The sequence below is a fragment of the Oryza brachyantha genome, chromosome 1 (genome assembly GCF_000231095.2).
Source record: "Oryza brachyantha chromosome 1, ObraRS2, whole genome shotgun sequence".
NCBI lineage: Eukaryota > Viridiplantae > Streptophyta > Magnoliopsida > Poales > Poaceae > Oryza > Oryza brachyantha.
Window position 1 is genome coordinate 28,545,752 of NC_023163.2, and position 19,932 is coordinate 28,565,683.

The window sequence follows — 19,932 nt, forward strand, 5'->3', positions numbered from 1 at the left end:
TATAAGATTCAGTATGTGAAGAAACAACGGGAGAAAGAACCCAATGTTGCATCCTCTTCAGCTAATGATGTATGGGGGCGAATTTGGAAGGTTAAAGTTCCGCCGAAAGTACAAGTGTTTTGGTGGCAGGTGATGCATGAATTCCTACCATCAAGACAAATTCTCAGGCGCAGACATTTGGAGCGGCTAGTAAACTGTGAACGATGTGGTGCTGATGAAGAATCAGTTTTGCATGTGGTGGCGGAGTGTACGCTGGCGAAGAGGTTTTGGAAGTCTATTAAATAGCTCACAGGGGTCAAGCTGCCAAGGCTTCAACCCGTGAGTTGGGCTCGTGATATTCTGGATCTGGTTTTTTGTCCGAGGGAAAATGTTCCTATTATCTTGTGCGGGATGTGGTCATTGTGGATGTCGAGGAACCAGTTCAGGCATGGTGGCAGTGTGCTGCCGATCCAACAAGCAGTGGCATGGATCAAGGATACTTGTTTTGATCTTTGGAGAATTAATTATTCGGAAGGAACTGAAAAGCAGCAAGTAGTAATCAAACAGTGGGAGAAACCTGAATAAGGATGGGTTAAATGTAATACTGACGCATTGTTTCATTGGGGATGATTCTACAGGATCATAATGGCCAGTGTATTGGAGAAGGAGCAAAATGGCAGGTTCATTGTCTGGAACCTCTTGCTGTTGAGGCAGCTGCTTGCATGTACGGTATGAAAATGGCTAGGAGTAGAGGCTTTCGTGTTTTAATTATTGAAACCGATTGTTTGGAGTTGGTGTCTCTTTGGTATATGGAGAGGGTCCAACGTCCTGTGATCACGCCTTACTTTCGGAGGATGAAGGAGCTCCAGAGGAGTTTTGATGAGTTTAGATGCAGTTATGTTCATCGTTCTTGTAATAGACCTGCACATGAGTGTGCAAAACTAATTTCTCCTGACCAGACGGTGGTTGAGTGGCAGCATAATGTTCCACCACTGATCCAGGAGTTGCTTGCACAGGATAATTGTCCTGTTATCTAGTGAGTTCAGGGTCTCTTCTCAAAAATAAAAAGGTACAGGGTCAGCCTATACGACTAGAGATGGACTACGAAAATCAATTGAGAAAACGATTAGACAAATGCTGCCATGGTTATGGACACTACCTAGGAACTCATTGCGCGCATGGTAGAGTTATTTTTGTAGTGAGAGTTGGTGTAGGTTGATTTCCTGTTTTCTGATACTGAAGTTTGTGTGGGCACTCTGGTTCTGAAGGAAAGTTGCTGCAATAGGTTAAGTCTGTTTCCCTGTGATGGTTTGGGTCTTTTTCGCTACGCTCGTAAGTTGGCATCCCCAGCGTGACATATTTTGCTTTATAAAAAACAGGGCTGGAAATCTTTCCTTAAAAAAGAGTTATTTTGTAGTAGATAAAATTCATGTTGCAATAAAACGGGTTTCAGACTTAGGTTAAAATCCTTCAATTTCGTCCTCTAATATATCGAAAGCTGACCTAATCCTCCTTCAAGCGTCGAGGACCAAATTTGGATCAGAAATTTTGTATCCCAAGCCAAATGTTGTTTGTGTGGAACTATATGACCCAAATTATTTAAAACAGAAGTTTCACTTCCTAACCCGGAAATTCAGAGTGAACCCTCTCGGTCTTGAACTATTTCAACACTAGAAATTCATTTTTCTACCCAGAAGATTATGTATGGGTCCTCTCTGTCCTGAATTATCTCATCACAGGATATTTCGATGATACAGCCATAAAAAAATCACTCATGGTGTAAAAATTGGGTGTAAACGTGTAATGCACATGTTAGTTTGTTTTATACTGATAGCGCTGCACCTACATCTCAAATTATTGATATCACTATATCAGTCCACATGTTCGGAAACTTCGGATTGTGGTGGTGACTCTGCTCTGCGACGACAATATGCTTTCTGAAAACGATAAGCACGAGCTTAGCAGTCCAAAACACTATCAAAAACTACCAATCAGCTGGTCGTCACGTGAATCCACATTACCCACTTAATTTGATAACATGATTACATGAATCAAAATGTATCTTTGTCAAGCTGGATAGAGTACGAAGGATGAAAGCAGCAAACGAGCCCGCGCAATTCATTCGGCTGATTGTCCATTCCTCTGTCCAGGAGAGAACGGAGTATTAATATGCTCAATAGGCCCATGCGTTAAAGTTGTTAATCGTCGGGTTAGCTCAAAGATTTGGTCGTTTATTGCCAGCCCGGTAGCATCGAGAGTAGCAAGATTCAAGATTGCATGACGGTTGTTTGATCATCAAACAGTGTTGGAGCTTGTCCATTTCACTGGCTGGACTTGATGCAATCACTAATTTACTTTGCTGTCGAGCTAAATGTCCAAATTTTAAATATGACAATCCTAAAATCACGCTTCTTCATTCCTTGGATCTAAATTTGTTAGGCATCAGAAAAAGGATAAGAGCATCCAATGATTCCGGAAAGAATCATTTATTACTTTGTACACAATCTGCCACTTGCAACTACCATTGGCCCATTGTTGCATAATTCAAAGTGGGTGGCATGAGTCATGACTAAGACCAATCTCAATGGAAGTTTTATGGACAATAAATAAGGTGTCATGTAGACATTTTTGATGATATGACAAAGTATTAATAAATAGAGAGATGAAATAAGTTTCATGGAGATTTAAACATTCTATGCACTGTTACCTAGACAGCTTGTGTCTTACATGTAATCTAAGAAACAATAATAGATGAAACTATACATTGAGATAGAGTTGTTTTATCTTAGTTTTAAACGTTTTAGATGACGTGTCACTCTAGGTAATCGTACCTATAAAACTTACATTGAGAATGGCCTAATTAACCATAAAGAAGACTTTGAGAGAGCACAAGAGTAAGTGGCCATCGCATCTCGTGATTGTTATTGGTCCGGGCGCGTGATAAGTGGAAACTGTTCTCAAACTGAAGACCAGCTCGCCTACGTCAACGGTCAACCACTGCCGGCACTAGGCGACCATGCACTGATTGGCCAATATCATATTGTCAATTGGCAATGGCATGCTTCGATGATACAGTTGGTCCCAAACACCCACCACACATTCTCTTCTTATCATCTTGTTCTGTTCTTGCTCGGTCAAATTGCGCCGGCGAGCAGACCTAATAAATGATGGAATCGTGGAACACACCTCGCAGCTGCGTCACGGAGTATTCACACCGCACTGGATTCAGCTATAAATATGCCAAGAACACTGAGCGTAGCAGAAGCAAGAAGTCAATCCAGAATCACGCCATGGTGACGAGCAGAGTGTTTTCGGCAATGCCATTGCTGATCATGGTGGTGGCACTGGCCGAGCTAGCCGCCGGAGCGCGCACCGGCGGCATCGCTATTTACTGGGGCCAGAACGGCAACGAGGGCACGCTGGCGCAGACCTGCGCCACCGGCAACTACAAGTTCGTCAACGTCGCCTTCCTGCCCGTCTTCGGCAAGGGCCAGACGCCGGTGCTGAACCTGGCCGGCCACTGCGACCCGGCGTCCAACGGCTGCACCGGCGTGGGCGCCGACATCAAGTCGTGCCAGAGCCTCGGCATAAAGGTCATGCTCTCCATCGGTGGCGGGGTCGGCAACTACGGCCTCTCGTCCCGCGACGACGCCAGGCAGGTCGCGGCGTACCTCTGGAACAACTACCTCGGCGGCACGTCGCCGTCGAGGCCGCTCGGCGACGCCGTCATGGACGGCATCGACTTCGACATCGAGAGCGGCGGGGGCCTGTACTGGGACGACCTGGCCAGGTACCTCAAGGCGTACTCGCGGCAGGGGCGGAGCAAGCCGGTGTACCTGACGGCGGCGCCGCAGTGCCCGTTCCCGGACGCGTCGCTCGGCGCCGCGCTCCGCACCGGCCTGTTCGACTACGTGTGGGTGCAGTTCTACAACAACCCGCCGTGCCAGTACAGCGCGGCCAACGGCGTGGGCAACCTGGCGAGCGCGTGGAAGCAGTGGACGTCGATCCCGGCGAGGCAGGTGTTCCTCGGGCTCCCGGCGGCGCCGCAGGCCGCCGGCAGCGGGTTCGTGGAGACGAGCGACCTGGTGTCGAAGGTGCTCCCCGTGGTGAAGAGCTCTCCCAAGTACGGAGGGATCATGCTGTGGTCAAGGTACTACGACGGGCTCACGGGGTACAGCGACAAGGTGAAGTCCAGCGTTTGAGCTGGTAAGCTCGTGTCACGGACCCACGGCGCCGTTCGTGTGGAATCACGCGCGCGTTTCACGTAAGATGGAGTAGTTTCTATACATTTCAGGAGGAAAGGAAAAAAAGAACACAATAAGATGGCAGGCCTGTACTCATTTAGGAGAGGCACACAATAAGAATGTCTTCCATGTCAGTCTGGCTGTGGATCTCCTGTGTAGGCAGTGTAGCTATTATTATTATTTTACGTGTTTGGCCCGGCAAACAATATTAAACTCTCAAGGGATGATATAATATTGTTTACCCAAAAATATTTAAAAAATTAAGAAGATAGATCGATTAGTACGAAATACTACACCTGTTAAAAAATATGAACATTTCTAGATTATTTAGTACAGATTGAGGGGATGCCAAAAGATTCCCTTTCAACCACTTCAGTTATTAATTATTGAATTTATGATATTATCTTTCTAAGACTCGTAAATCATTAAAATGATTAAAATAATAGGAAATACATAATTTTTTATATTATGGTATAAAATTTGACTCATAGAAATGCTTATATTTTCAGAATAGAAAGAGCGTATCACTTCACAAACATGAAAGTTCAAATATAATCTCTATAAATTATAATAAAAATAATAAATATGACTCTGAATATGTATATATTATTTAGAGTATAATTTGTTATTTTTGTTACAAATTGGATATGTACTCATATTCAAACTTGTATGTTTGTGGAGTGACATGTCTCATATTAATATATCTTTACTGCTTTTTTAAATAAAACTATGATTATTTAAATGATATATAATAGATCGGAAGATATCTCTTCGATAGTTTATAATCCACACCCTCTGGTGTGTTCTACGGTTCACAATCTGTCGATCTGTTTTAGCACACGGCATTTCTGGCCACAAAGTACTTCCTATTGCACCTAGGTATGCATATATGCACGTGATTTAAATAGTTGTAAAAATAGTTAAAATTTTTGCAAGATATACTGTGATGTTATAAGCCTCTAAAAAATACAAGCCTACACATTAATAAAAAAAATAACAAATTTTACCTAAGTTGCACAAGTAGCACTCGTTATCTGATTTTATTATTTTATTTTATTAGTTGTAGATTGAACTAGGGTTACATCTTTGTATATAGACTTAAAAGCATCTCAAACAATGCTATCAATTTTTCTTTTTGAAATTTTCTGTTTAGATTGCATACGGGTTATACGTGCTATTGAACCTTATTAAAAAGGTCCATGTCCGCCTTTGTGGCTACATTCTATTCACTCCGTTATAAAATAAAATATTTATAGAATCCAAATTTTGTATCACTATAAGTATTTATGCACTCATTCTCATTATTCAATCGTTCTGACAATTCCAGAGTCATTCAAATGCTTAGAAAGAGAATCTAATCAATTTAAAATTTAAATATACTAGCAAATCGTCTGTACTTTGCAACGGGAATTTATATTTTAAAAATATCATTAAATGACAGTAGTTGACACATGTAATCCTGGTTATTTTTTCTTAAAAAACAGAATACAAATAAAAAAGAGCAAACAATATAAACTTTAAGAGCCTACTAAAAATAAAAGCCCACAAAGCCCATTTAAAAACCCTAACCCTACTCTCACTCTCTCTCCCCTCACACACTCACTCACTCCCTCCCTCTCTGTTCTAGCGGTAAACGACGGCGCAACAGGCGCACGCGGGGGCACGCCGGTGAGGAGGGCGGCCGACGGCGGGGCGGGGTGGCAGCGGTGGAGGGGGGGCGCGGAACGAGGCTGACCCGTGCGACAATGGCGGCGGCGCGGCGGGCTTGCAGTGGCGGGGTGGGGTGGCAGCAATGGGACGGCGCGGCACGAGGGCGCCCCGCGCGGTGACGACGACGGCGTCCTCGCCGCTCCCTCTCTAACAGCAGCAGTCGACAGTTAGTCCTACTCCTAGCCTTTTTTAGGCCCACGCGGGGCTCACGTGTCATCTACTCTAGTGGCACTGCCACTACCACTAGGTTCTTTTATATGCTATAGGAAAAATAACTAAAAGAAAATCCGTTGATATCTCATTAGTTTATGCTAAATAATAGAATAAATACTCCCTCCGTCCCTAAATATTTGACACAGTTGATTTTTTATATATATTTGACTATACGTCTTATTAAAAAATATATAATTATTAATTATTTTTATATCATTTTATTTATTGTTAAATATACTTTTATGCATATATATATATATATAGCTTTACATATTTTATAAAAAAGTAAATAAACCGAATGATCAAATATATATTAAAAAATTAACGGTCAAATATTTAGGGACAGAGAAAGTATATTTTAGAATGGAGATAGTTCACTGGGAGTCTCTCTCTCCTGTCTTCCCTGCATACCATGGCGGGAGGTTCACTGAACTAGGATGCATACCAAAACGCGCCACCGCCTGAGAAATCCAAGACCATGAACAAACGGGAAAAAACGAAGGCGGAGCAACGAATTACGACGTTACGTACTATGGTTCGTTTCTCCTGGCATCTAGAACGGCCATATTTAGACTTCAGTGGTCATCTCGTTTGGCATTTCTGATTCTCTCAACATCAAAAGGCTGGACATTTCAGGGTACGCTGGACATTTCAGGGTACTGTGTACCACTCCCTCGGTCCCTAAAACAACCTTCGAAATACTACTGTATAATCGAAGTTTACAATATTTAATTTAGCATTATTCCAAAAATATTTTTTTGGCGGATTGAATCAGTTATCAGACAGGACAGGAGCAAGGGAAGTGCCGTGTTAGCAAATTTGTGGGCCAGGAGCCCACTTTGATGGGTGCCGGTTGGGCCCAACTTTTGCATCCTCAGCTTCTGGCCCTTCCCCTCCCGAGGGGACGCGAGACGGCGGGAGTAGGCACTGCGCATCTGCCACCTGGTCGCTTCTCTCCGCGCAGCTCACGCGCACGAGCGACATCGACACCTGTATACGGGCATCGATCCCAAGTTCTCGACGTATTCTGATGATCATCTGATCGTGCGGCTATCCTAGTACTCTCCAGCACCTTCGTCTCTCTAGTCTCTACCGACTACCAATGGTCGTTTCTCCCAGACAGCATCCAACCAGCCACGTTCATATGTATCCACCACGGGCCACGGCGAGGTTGCTACTGGTGCCGCTCACTCTCAGTCCATCGACCAGGTAGCAGTCGCACGCGGCTATTAATACCTACTGCGCGTGTGTTCATTCTGCTCAAGCCGCGAACAGCGTTTGATCGATCTTCTGCTTTCCAGTACTATTTGTGTAGAGATCTTCCAGCGTTTTGATCGACAGAGCTCCAAAAGTTTCGGCGAGATCGATGGCAACCGTGCCAGCCCCTGCAGCAGCATGCTTCGCCCCTGCCGCGTCGGGCATCAGGTGCAGGGCACTCGCGCCGGTGACCAAGAACGCCGCCCCGCGCCTGGCTGATCCACCGAAGCTGCTGCGGCGTCGTCCGGGGGGCCTGCTAACGTCGGGCGGCGCGCGGATCTCCAGCAGGATCAGGGCTGCGGCCGTGCACAAGGTGAAGCTCGTCGGCCCCGACGGCGCTGAGAGCGAGCTCGAGGTGCCCGATGACACCTACGTCCTCGACGCTGCCGAGGAGGCCGGCCTGGAGCTGCCTTACTCGTGCCGGGCCGGGTCGTGCTCCACGTGCGCCGGCAAGCTGGCCTCCGGCGAGGTCGACCAGTCGGACGGGTCGTTCCTGTCCGACGAGCAGATTGAGCAGGGTTACGTGCTCACGTGCATCGCGTATCCCAAATCGGACTGCGTCATCTACACGCACAAGGAGGAGGAGGTGCAGTAGAGGCTAGAGCGTTGATGTAAATCGACATGTTTTTGTTCCAGTATGACGTGATATGGAAGCCTATGAACTATAGTAAGTTGTGTTATGATATGGAATGGTTCTACACCGAATTTTGGCTTGATCAGTGTTTGGTGCATTGCACAGAGCAAAGTTGAGAAATGTTTGTGCATGATTTTTGTGTTCTTAATAACTCGCTTGTGCATGATTCAGAACAATTACGACACAACCGTATATATGGCTCATGTTTCTTAAAATCCGCCAGGCCTAGTAATCTGTACTGGCCTGACAATTTTCTCAATGTTCCAGCCCATTGTAGACTCGGCCAAATTTGGCTACATATATGGTGGCCTGTCTTCCCTGAGGGGCCAATGCCACGACGTTACCTCTTTGCAGTTTCACATCCCAAAAGCATTCGCCTAAATCACCTTACTCAGGAGCTCCACGCCTACGCGGTAGATTAAGTTACAGCACGTCCGTTTCATAATATAAGATTTTTTATCTTTATCTAAATTTATTTTATCTAAATTTATATGAATGTTAATAAATATAGACATATATATATATATATAAATAATATATATTAGTTAGTAAATTTAATCTCCTAAGTGTTCTCCAAGGACAAAAAGTTGATGAAATCTATGTGTGCCAACCATGTACCTAAGGCATCTTGAATATTCAGACCATACTCTGAACTACAAGAATAAAAGCTAGCAATAATATAAATTGATTTTAATTTAAATTATTCTCTCCAATAGATATACTCTACTCCAAATTTAAAGATAAAGGTTTAACATATAGTATAAACAAAAATAAAAAGATAGGACTATGCTCAGCCGAACTAAGCAATGTTTCCTTTTTCTCTTTGGAGAAAAAAAAATCAAGTTTCTAGCACGTACGTACTATGGGTCTATTTTGCTCCAGCTTCAGCCAACCGAACATTTTCAGCTCCCCTAAAAATAAGAGAGTGAACCATGTTAAAATAAGCTGAAAAAATAAACTAGAAGATATGAGGATAGTTTCAGCAGCTCTACAGTTTCATCTTGGAGTTTGTTTCTAAAGTTTAGTAGATAAAACCCTACCAAATATGGCGTATATTATACCGCTCCCCGATCCTAATCCGTTAGTTCTAAACGCAAAAAGCGAAGACTACTGCCAGCCACGCATTGACGTCATTTCAACCGACGAATGCCAATGATTCAACGGTTTGTCCAGCATCTAGCTTAAACTACTGGAGTACAACTCACAATGCCCATATGTTATATTCACCGTTCAATGGAAAAGGCGAGATGTCATCTCGCTAATCCTACGTTCCCAGCTAGCTCCTAAGTATCCATTGGTCGGTACGCTAAAGTGAGCTACTATCTTGATAGTTCTAAAAAAAATCTACTATCTTGACAGGCTAGCTACATAACCATGATTAGGATGCTCACATGATTGAGCTAGAAACATCTACAGGCTCATATGAGGGATTTTTATTTGCCTACTGAATTTCGATAGAACAAACACTTCGGGATATTATATACTTATAATTAAATTCTGATAGTGTTCTTTCCCCCAAAAAGGTAATAATATCTGATAGTGCATTCGAGCACGGACGGATGAGACAGCCGACTCATCACGTCAGGAAGTCAACAGAATCAACCGATATAGGAGTCGGTAAAACCGCACGAACTAGTCAATCAATGAAAGCTAAGTTTACCATATCGATTAGGCCAGTGTTAATGTCTAGTGCCAGTGTAGCATACAGTTTTCAAAACAGTTAACTCAATAAAACGATACATGAAACAACTACTTACAATACAATGTTTCATTGTACCATTTCCAAAGCTAATAAATTATTTAATTATACTAAGAGTTTAATTACATATAGACAATGTTTGATTGCATGAAACACCTAAAACCCCTCAATGCGAGTTTTACTGCGTTAACTAATGGTTACTTTGGGAAACTTATTTTAGAAATTAACTTTTATGGGCTAGAAAATCCCTGAGGATAAATAATAAAAAACAAAAAATTCAACCGGAGATGTCCACGTTAATAGGATGGAAAACAAAAATAAACAGAAAAGAATCAATCAGATTTAATGCTATGGATATAGTGAGTACTTTGTATTCGTGTGAAATACCTTAAAAATATTTAATCTTATATGCCTAATTTATTCCGTTACCATTAAATTAACCAATGTTGGACAAGTATCTTTGTAAGACTCTGCGTTTGTTATTTGTTTAAATAACTTCCGCATAACACATATCAAATAATTAATATATAATTAATTAATTATTAGCTATAAAAATATGATAGGTGAATTAATCTATTTTTTTAAAAGAAACTTTTATATATTTTTCAATAAATATACTGTTTAGCAATTTATTAAGCACTCACACAGTAAAAAAATTATATAAGTTGGGAACATGGTGTCCTCATACGCATAGAAATACTTAATTTTAGAATAGATGTAGTATTTTGAAGAGATCACTATTATCTTCATCATGGCACGACTAGTAGGCATGGGGAAGCCACCACAATTGTTTTTACATATGATATGCAAATCTTTCACGGTAGAGGTTAAGTGGCATAGTGAGTAATATATAGGAAATAAGAGAACATGAGCATGTATTAATTAACACATAGAAATACAATAATATAACATAGTACAGCTCTATGCAAACTTGAAACTGTTGTAAATCTAAGAAGCTTGGTAATAGAAGTATTGATAACAAGGAACACTATCTTATTTGAAATAGGTTATGGATAATCACAAATAAATACTATAATGTGAAATATATGTGAAAGAATATAACTAGATATGAAGAGATGATGGCAGTATTAGTACGAAGGCGGAGGGAGGAAGAGATATTATGGCATAAATTTTATATAACTTAGGTCTATTACAATATTATTTTTAGTCTAGAGTCATTGTTTCACATTGTGTGTAGCATCAAATGTAAAAGTTTGATCTAAGTTAAGTCCGAATTTAAAGCTATATTACCACTTTCAATATTTATATTTTACGATTAAATATAAAACTACATTGATATTATATAATAAATTTTATAACGAAGTTAGTCGCGCCGTCAGCGCAGGGCCGTAGGCCATGATGCTAGTTAATTAATAAATAAATCTAGAAATAACTAAGGACGTCTATAGTATGAAACATAGGTAGCAGTTCCAGCCATAACGGGCATGCCAGTGCTAGTGTGCCACACGGTTGTCTTTTGGGTGTTGGTGTTATTAACTTATTATTGATTACTACTTGATTCATATCGCAAAGGTTTAGCAGCGTTTTGAGTTGAGTCTAGGTACAACGAGAAGAGAAGGGCATACATGCCTAACTTTGCTTGCTGTCCTGTCGATTAGATGATTGCAATATCGGGTGGTTTTGACCTGTGGTTAGTACACCATCTGCAAATTGATCACTTGAACAACCGTTCTATGATAAGGATCACTGATAGAGATGTAACAGGGGACAGGAGAATAAAGGGAGAACCGAGAATGTAAGGGGCATGGGAGAAGAAATTATGAGCCACCACAAGGTCCCCAACGAGGTTGGTGCAGAACTGCACATACATCATGTATTCATGTATTTTTTAGTCTGGTAACGTAGCAAGTAGCAACACGCAGTTGCAAAGTTTTAATATGTTATCTTTGGTTCATACTAGCACAATACCCTACCCTAGAGCACGTACTCCCGCTGTAAATTACTATCTTCGTCCTTAAATATTTGACAGCATTAATTTTTTAATGCATGTTTGATTATTCGTCTTATTAAAAAAATTACATAATTACTAATTATTATTATATCATTTCATTTATTTAAGTATACTTTTATGCATACATATAGATTAACATATTTTATAAAAAAATAAAATAAATGATCAAACCTATATAAAAAAATCAACAACTTAATTACAGCTGTTCATCTTCCAAACTGTGCTAGCTACTAGCAAGTCGGTAGCTACCGTGCAGTGATGGTCCAGACCTGAGAGAACCGACCACACCCGTAGTGGCTATTCTAGGGGCATCGTTTGGTCAACACAGTTTCTTCCAACAATCAGAAAACTCCCTTGCATTACTACCCTGAATTCCTGAATACTCAGGTCTTATATGGATCAAAGGATTCTCAAGGAAGTTTGGAGAAATATTGTTGCATAGGATTTTTTACTATCCTTTCATTTGGATCCAAGAAAGCTGGCTATAGAAAAACTGGAAATTTTCTTTTGGCACTGTTTTCACCAAGAAACTACACGAAAATGCATCCATCCTAAGCTCTTTTTTTTTTCATTTTCTTTGGAAGAATGAGACGGTCAAGTAGTAAACCTATATATTCCTATCATATCATGTAATCCGAATGCTCTCAACCACTATATTCCTCTCTTTTCCAATACTTTGTTTTACACATTCATTTTTTCCATTTTTCTATACTTTTCCCATCATATGTTTTTCTATCCTATTAATAAGCCCTCAGAGCTTGAATGTTCGGAGAAACTTGGACCTTCGCGCCTACGGGACCATGGTTATATTCTTTTGCATTAAAATAGTACAGATTATTTATCAGTTTATATATAGAGGTTGATCTTTTCATATTTTTAAATAGAATTTTAGCATTGAGGTAGTTAATTTTATTGTTTATATAATAGAATAGCAAAAAATCATATAATCTTATATCCTTATCTAACAAAATAAACCCAATCTGACTTAGTTATCCAAAAATATCGTTATTTTCCCTTAAAGAAGGCTATATGTTACCATGCAATCATAGTAGGCGACACGTCGGACTAAGACCGCATATGGCAGTCGGTGCTACTGACCCATATTCTTCATTTATGCTTACGCTTTCTAAACTGCTAAACAGTATATTTTTAAAAATTATTATATATGAAAGTTGTTCTAAAAATTTAGATTAATTTATTTCTCTAATTTTTTATAGTTAATAATTAACTAATTATATACTAATTTATTACTTTTTTTTCTATATCGGTTAATAAACCAGCTGCCGAACAGGGCCTAACTATGCATCTCCATCTTTTTACTTCTGTTTATACTTATTATATGTTAAAATTTAAATTTTTAACTTTAAATTTAGAGTTTATTGTGTAACTTTTTACTGAAGTTTATTTTCCAAATTTATTTTTTTAGATTACTAGGAATACATATATATATTTTTTATTCATAGATTATTTTTCGTTCGTGGGTATGCCTTTTGACTCTTTTTTTTTCACCCCACTCTTACGTGCAAGGCTCACTGATTGCAAATCTGTTGCCATGAGAAGACAAGGAAGGTTTCCCATAAGAAATAGCAAAAGGCCATGGCCCATGGATTCAGACTACAAAGTGTAAAACCAAATGATAGGGGCTAACACGGCTTTGAGTTCATCCTCCTGAGATGAGTTCAATTCAACTCATTCACTTCAGTACAGACCAGGCAATTTTGGACGTTATCTGTTGATTGTGCAAGCAAACATAAGCGCAATCTCCCTGGACTGGTCAGATGAACAAAATATCTCCTGAAACATAAAGAGAAAAAATAAATCCAAATTTCACACTCGAATGGCAAATCTCTCACGCATGCAGGGGCTGTGAGCCTCTGACTAAAGTGCACTCAGCTGTGATCCATAATTTATGGTCAATGAAAAGTCAAACATGCCAGCATCATCTCAACGGGAGCAAACAGCGTAAGCCCCATATACTTGTTAGGAAACCAACATGGGTATACCATGCAAATTATGTTGCGTGCCAAAAATAACCGGTATTATCTATGGTAAGCTCGCTATTTCGAACCTATAAATATAGTCGAAAATGCAACACTGAACGTACAGAGGGAGAGGGATCCGAGGAAACCGTGTGATTGCAGTGCAGGTAATCACGGCTACGCGGCGAGCCTGTGCACGGCAGTAGACAAGAAGATTTTTCTAACTTCGCCTGCTGGTATAGTACCAACCCAATCTTTTCGCTTTTAATTATAATTATATAGTTGATTTTTGAATTTTCTAAATAACTTATTTTTCGACATTAACTTTTAGATAAAAAATATACATACAATTTTTTATTCATAATTTTTTTTATTTACAGTTTAAAGTTCAATGCTTCGATTCCCCCTATAAAAGCGAGGCGGGTTGCAACGGCCGACGATCCCGAGGGGAGAGAGAGAAGGGGAGGGTGGTACTTAATGCGAACGTAACTCCCCCTCCCAGTATCGGCGGCGGCGAAGAACATAGAAGAGCGAGAGGACGGGGGATTCCAGGAGAAAGTAGGGCGAGCGAGGCGCAAATGGGGCTCTGCGTCCGCGCCTCTTCGCTCCTTCTCGGCCTCCTCCTCCCGCTCCTCTTCTCAGGTGACTCCACTTCCCCGTTCTTTCGCGCGCTCTCGCTCTCTCTCTCTCTCTCTCTCTCTCTCTCTCTCTCTCTCTCTCTCTCTCTCTCTCTCTCTCTATATATATATATATATATATATATATATATATATATATATATATATATCCCTCGCCTTTGTGTATTCTGCTCTCTGCTTCCTCTGTTTGCCACCGCCCTCTGCCACCATTGGTGCTGATCAATCTCATGTCCGTTCTGCAGTTAGGTTTTTGTTAGGCTTTGCTGTCATTGCGGATGATTGCTTTCAGAAGTCTGTGCGCGATTTCGTGTTAGTTTCCAAGGTTCAAGTCGATAGGAGTACATTCCTTTTTTGTTTTGCCATCCCAATTTGATGAAAGTTAGCGCCTTTTCTTGGTATAAGAGCAACGCTGAAGCGCTGGGGATCTGAGATCCATGAAAGGTAGCTGGAGCAGTACTTGAATTCTCAGTTTGCCACATCCGATAGCTAGTGTTCCGATGAGAAGGCATTTTCAATGAATTAATTGCGCCGACTTGATTTGTCATCTTTGATGTGCACCCATGCTTCCTATCTTGAGGCGTATTAATACTTGCTGCATCACGCAATACACGATATTTTTGCTGAATCCATACACTTGGATTAGATGCCAATCTCATCTGCTTGCATACATTATTAACCAACTTGTGTATTGTTCATCGATTTTTTTTTCATGCGAGCTAATTGCGAAAGTGACTTGGTACCTAAAGTATTCCGTGGCTCTGTCTGAAAAGGAAATTTGATTTTATAGTTTTAAATAAGCTTATCCTAGAAATAATTTGAGGTAATCACTGCACGTAATATCTCACTGGTGAGCTCCCCGTGTGTTCGCAGTGGAGGTGGTGTCGGCGGCGGCGCAGAAGTTTGGTATCAACTATGGCCAGATTGCCAACAACCTGCCGGACCCGACGCAGGTGGCCGGGCTCCTCCAGTCACTGAACGTGAACAAGGTGAAGCTCTATGATGCGGACCCCAAGGTGTTGATGTCCTTCGCCAACACCGGCGTCGAATTCATCATCGCTATCGGGAACGAGAACCTGCAAGCCATGGCCGACAACCCCGGGGCCGCCAGGCAGTGGGTGACGCAGCACGTCCAGCCGTTCATACCGGCCACCCGCATCACCTGCATCACCGTCGGCAACGAGGTGTTCTCCGGGAACGACACCGGCATGATGGCCAGCCTCCTGCCGGCCATGAAGGCGATCTACGCCGCGGTCGGCGACCTCGGCCTCCGCGGCCAGGTGACCGTCTCGTCGGCGCACTCGGTGAACGTGCTCGCCACCAGCTTCCCGCCGTCGTCCGGCGCGTTCCGAGAGGACCTCGCGCAGTACATCCAGCCGCTGCTCGACTTCCACGGGCAGACGAACTCGCCGTTCCTGATCAACGCGTACCCGTTCTTCGCCTACAAGGCGAGCCCTGGGAGCGTGTCGCTGCCGTACGTGCTGTTCGAGCCCAACCCCGGCGTGCGCGACCCCAACACGAACCTCTCCTACGACAACATGCTGTACGCGCAGATCGACGCCGTGTACGCGGCCATGAAGTTGATGGGGCACACTGACATCGGCGTCAGGATCTCCGAGACCGGGTGGCCGTCCAAGGGAGACGAGGACGAGGCCGGCGCCACCGTGGAGAACGCCGCGGCGTACAACGGCAACCTAATGCAGCGGATCGCCATGAACCAGGGGACGCCGCTCAAGCCCGACGTGCCCATCGACGTGTTCGTGTTCGCGCTGTTCAACGAGGACATGAAGCCCGGGCCGACATCGGAGCGTAACTACGGCCTCTTCTACCCCAACGGCTCGCCTGTCTACGCCATCAACACCGGCGCCGGTGGTGCGTCAGGACGGACGGGGCCGTTCGACCCGTACTCGGCGAATACCATGTTCTCGTCGGCGTCCAGATTGACGGTAAGGACAGCATCTTTGACATTACTACTCCTAGTATTGCCCCTTCTGCCCGCATTCTCTTGCTAATTAATGATACCTTGTATACAAAAACGTGCAAATCAACCATGGGGTAGGCCTCGATTCCAAAATTTGGCCGACAGTGATGTTGCTCAGGAAAAGCTTTAATCTTTTCTCTTATTCCCCCTCACAATGATCTGAAAAAAAGTGACCCTTTCCCCTCCGTGCACAAACCTGTCAAGATGTGGAAACACCCAAAGGGGAGGTCGATAGACGGACCGACGGGCATCACAGAAAGCGCGGAAATGTTAGGAATGTTTGACTGGACAAGAAACACAGCACATTTAGCCGCGGCTTTGCATTTGCTTTAAGAGATTCTGAAAGGACCAAAAGGCTCAGGGGTCAGGGCATGTCGTAGTTGTAGCACAGAAACATCTCATTTCTGTCACTGACAAACAACAAGGCTTTGATCGATGTTGTTATCGCCTCCTCTCTCACTCACTTTGTTTTTCCTCACCTTCTCGCTTGCAGATGACGTCTGGGATGGGGGTGGTTGTCCTACTCGCCGTATTATTCCTCTGAGCTTCCTCCACACGTACCACGCAGCAGAGAAAGAAAGTCCGACGACTGAACGAATGATTGGACTAGTTACCTTCTGACTAACGCATCCAGTACTCTTGAGCTGTCATTTCATCGGAGCCGGCCGATTGCATGTGTCGCCCTGACACCGAGGTAACTAACCGAACTCTCAATCTCCTATACCTGAATACGGCAATTTGTTACTGCCAGATTGTGTGCTTAGAAAGCCCATCGAGTACCATACAACTTGTTGAGAATCGCAACGTAATCCTCAGGTTTAGCTCCATGCGGGTAGGTTGGTGGCCGGTCACTGGCACGATCGATAGGCGACTCGGCGCTTTGGCCGGTAGCCTCTGTTGCGCCATGTGAAATAATGGCGAGTTAGCGTATTCTCCCGGGTCTCATGTCATGGATGGGGCACCGTTTGTTCGGTGCGTATTTGCAGCGCCATTGCTGCAGGTCCCTTCATGCCTGAGAGCTCCCTCCAAACCAACGGCAGCAGGCCTGTGTCGAGAACCATCGAAGCTTTCCTCGCGTCGCCACCCTGCGCCTGCTGCTAGAATCCAACGAGGGTAGGGACGTTTTCAGATAGGGCAGTGTTGTCGTTGTCTGCAATAGCACGCACGCTTGGGTCAGCGAGGTGTTGATCACTACTAGCTAACGAGGGTGATCATGAATTAATGCAGTTTTGAGAGCTCAACCAACTAATCTGATGGAGAACCGTATCATGCAAGCTAATTAAGCCCTGTTTCGTCATGTTAGTAATCATCGCGCAAACGTGGAGGCGCCTCCCTCGAAAGAGGACGTACAAGTGGATTGTGGAATATCTACGCCTTTGTCTGATACTTTTATTCTAAAGTCATACTCTTGCATGTAGCATTGTGCGATTGCTGGCTTGTAGACTTTATTCCCGTGATCAGAAATGCGTACTCCTTCCGTCCCAAAATAAATCAATTTTTCACTTTTTACCTATAATTTTTGATTTTTCGTCTTATTTAATTTTTTTTGCGATTGATGTTTTTGTTTTTATTAGATGATAAATCATAAATAGTACTTTACGTGTGACTAATTTTTTTCTAATTTTCTAAAAATTTTTCAAATAAGAGAGATGATCAAACGTTAGACACGAAAACCGAAGAATTAGTTTTTTTTACGGAGAGAGAGTAGCTAATATATCATCTTAGCAACCAATCTTCAGGGAAAAGGGAGAAAAAGTTCTAGTTGCCTACCCTATGCATGCCTCTGTAGCAGTAATTTGTTTTCCTGTTTAGCATCTTGATGCAAGTGTTGACACCTGAGTTCATTCTTGTCCAGACTCCAGACTCATTTATGTATGCTCTTGTTTTCTGGTGCAGGATAATGATAATCTATGGTTCTGAATGGACAGCGAGATCTGTACTTTAGTCGCACTAACTGTGGAGGAGGAAGCTTAGATAAACCTGGGGCACTAGTTAGCTTGACCATGTCCTTGTTATTGCTAATCGGTCAGTCACGTCACTTTGAAAGAACTGAAAGCACAGGTTCAATTCTCAACGAAGTGGCTGTAACTGTCTTTGAGCAACGGCAAGCTCATGATTGAGCTCGTAGAATTCATTTTGCTACCTTTCGTTTTCCATTTTATTGGTGAGGTTACTGTGCCTATTCAGCTTATAGATTCGTAGCAGATTTTACACGGAACTATACCTATAGATGTGATGTCGCATTTGTTACATTTAAATACAGAGATACTATTTTTTTTGTCTGGACGAACTCAAGGCTCAGACTGGTACAGAATGATCCGCGGTTGTCTGCTGGAGCTCTTGAGCTCTGTTTCAAACTCTACCAGTCAGCTACTGCCCCTACCAAAAAAAATGAAAATGAAAATAAAAAACCGGACCTCATGTTAACGGAAGAAGTGAAGTGAGTTGGAGTGAGAGTGGGGCTATCAACAAGCCGAGCTCAAGCGAGTCTGCATCCCTAGGCTCTAGGCTTGAGCTCATTACAAACTAAGCCAGTCTTGAGTCGTGCCTACATAAATTTTGAGCTTTCGTATGGGCTTGGCTCGAGCTTGGTTTATAAATGATACACTTGTTCTATGAATGCATGATTAACATACGATGCGACTCTGGTAAAAAAAAAAAAACATACGATGCGACGTAGGTGTGACAGGTGAGGAACGTTGTGGGATTGGATTTTTTTGGATCCATCTCAAAACCAGTGTGAGGCCTCTGTTTAGAATGCATGATTAACATACGAATAAAAAAATATACGATTATAATGCCCTATTAATTCACATCTTTTGGACCGAAGAAATAAAAATATTTTAGGAATAGCTGTTTGGATTGAGCATAATAAGACCATAGGATTTATAAGAGATATAAACACAAAAAAGTTTTACAACCTCATGTTAAAAGTCCTCTAAAATTTATATGTTCTAAAGCATTCTTAAGGATTTTCAAATAAATTTAGAGGAGACATTCCTTTATTCCAAAAGGTTATATATGATTTTTTTTCATAGAATGTAATCCTTCGAAGTCTCTCCAAAATTCTTTTATTTCAAACTAGCCCTAAACTAACAGCTTATCACATGCACCGCAATTTGTCTCGCTAAGATTTTATCTTTTGAATAATTATTAAATTATAATTTAATAAAGTAGAAGGCAAGTACATCGAAATTAAGAAAAGTAGAAGATATATGTGAGGTTTAAAAAGATCAATGATATTCTACTCTATGTATTAAAACGTGTGAGATAGAATAGCAAAGTATTCCTAGAACAAGTACGACGCTTTCTTGGTACCCATCAATCACGATGGTCGGATCTGTAGAACAAGAGAACCGCACAATTAGAAGTTTAGAACCGTTTGATTTATTTGGAAAAAACATACAGAGATCGAAGGATTTTAGTCCTACAGAAAAAAAATTATACGAATGCTTTTGAAACAAATGATTCCGTCGTGTCGTTTTCTTTCAAACTTCTATTGATTAAATAACCTTATAGAGAATTTGTTTAGAAAAATAGATACACAACAGAGTTACTAAATTTTTCCGTAAAAATCCTTATATGAAAAACCATGGAAACAAAATCACCTAAAGGCAGTACAAGATTAC

General features: G+C 42.0%; 3 protein-coding genes across 5 annotated transcripts; all 3 read left to right on the top strand.

The window, feature by feature from the left end:
• Window positions 1-3,128: 3,128 nt before the first annotated feature.
• Window positions 3,129-4,357, top strand: LOC102700287 (acidic endochitinase-like). The gene has a single exon (XM_015836634.2). The coding sequence runs from the start codon at window positions 3,144-3,146 to the stop codon at window positions 4,179-4,181; it is 1,038 nt and encodes a 345-aa protein (XP_015692120.1). The 5' UTR covers window positions 3,129-3,143; the 3' UTR covers window positions 4,182-4,357.
• Window positions 4,358-7,430: 3,073 nt separating this feature from the next.
• On the top strand, window positions 7,431-8,186 carry LOC102700574 (ferredoxin, root R-B1-like). The gene has a single exon (XM_006644996.3). The coding sequence runs from the start codon at window positions 7,513-7,515 to the stop codon at window positions 7,996-7,998; it is 486 nt and encodes a 161-aa protein (XP_006645059.1). The 5' UTR covers window positions 7,431-7,512; the 3' UTR covers window positions 7,999-8,186.
• Window positions 8,187-13,836: 5,650 nt separating this feature from the next.
• LOC102700848 (glucan endo-1,3-beta-glucosidase 14-like) lies at window positions 13,837-18,587 on the top strand. 3 transcript variants are annotated; one of them, XR_001551820.1, is made up of 5 exons: window positions 13,837-13,923; window positions 14,068-14,329; window positions 15,196-16,268; window positions 16,797-16,997; window positions 18,200-18,587. XR_001551820.1 is itself a non-coding variant. In XM_006644997.2 (3 exons), exons 2-3 carry the CDS (start codon window positions 14,266-14,268, stop codon window positions 16,332-16,334), a joined length of 1,203 nt encoding a protein of 400 aa, XP_006645060.1. In that variant the 5' UTR covers window positions 13,837-13,923; window positions 14,068-14,265; the 3' UTR covers window positions 16,335-16,352. The 3 variants fall into 3 exon arrangements, 2 of the variants coding, with proteins under 2 accessions (XP_006645060.1, XP_040379435.1); XM_006644997.2 differs by lacking the exons at window positions 16,797-16,997; window positions 18,200-18,587 and having other exon boundaries at window positions 15,196-16,352; XM_040523501.1 differs by lacking the exons at window positions 13,837-13,923; window positions 14,068-14,329; window positions 16,797-16,997; window positions 18,200-18,587 and adding an exon at window positions 14,602-14,766 and having other exon boundaries at window positions 15,196-16,352.
• Window positions 18,588-19,932: the final 1,345 nt, after the last annotated feature.

Excerpts from the sequence above, each read along its gene's own strand:
- LOC102700287 (XM_015836634.2), top strand. The coding sequence starts at position 3,144 with ATGATGGAATCGTGGAACACACCTCGCAGCTGCGTCACGGAGTATTCA.
- LOC102700574 (XM_006644996.3), top strand. The coding sequence starts at position 7,513 with ATGGCAACCGTGCCAGCCCCTGCAGCAGCATGCTTCGCCCCTGCCGCG.
- LOC102700848 (XM_006644997.2), top strand. The coding sequence starts at position 14,266 with ATGGGGCTCTGCGTCCGCGCCTCTTCGCTCCTTCTCGGCCTCCTCCTC. Across the intron at positions 14,330-15,195 it reads CCTCCCGCTCCTCTTCTCAG|TGGAGGTGGTGTCGGCGGCG; the intron begins GTGACTCCACTT and ends GTGTGTTCGCAG.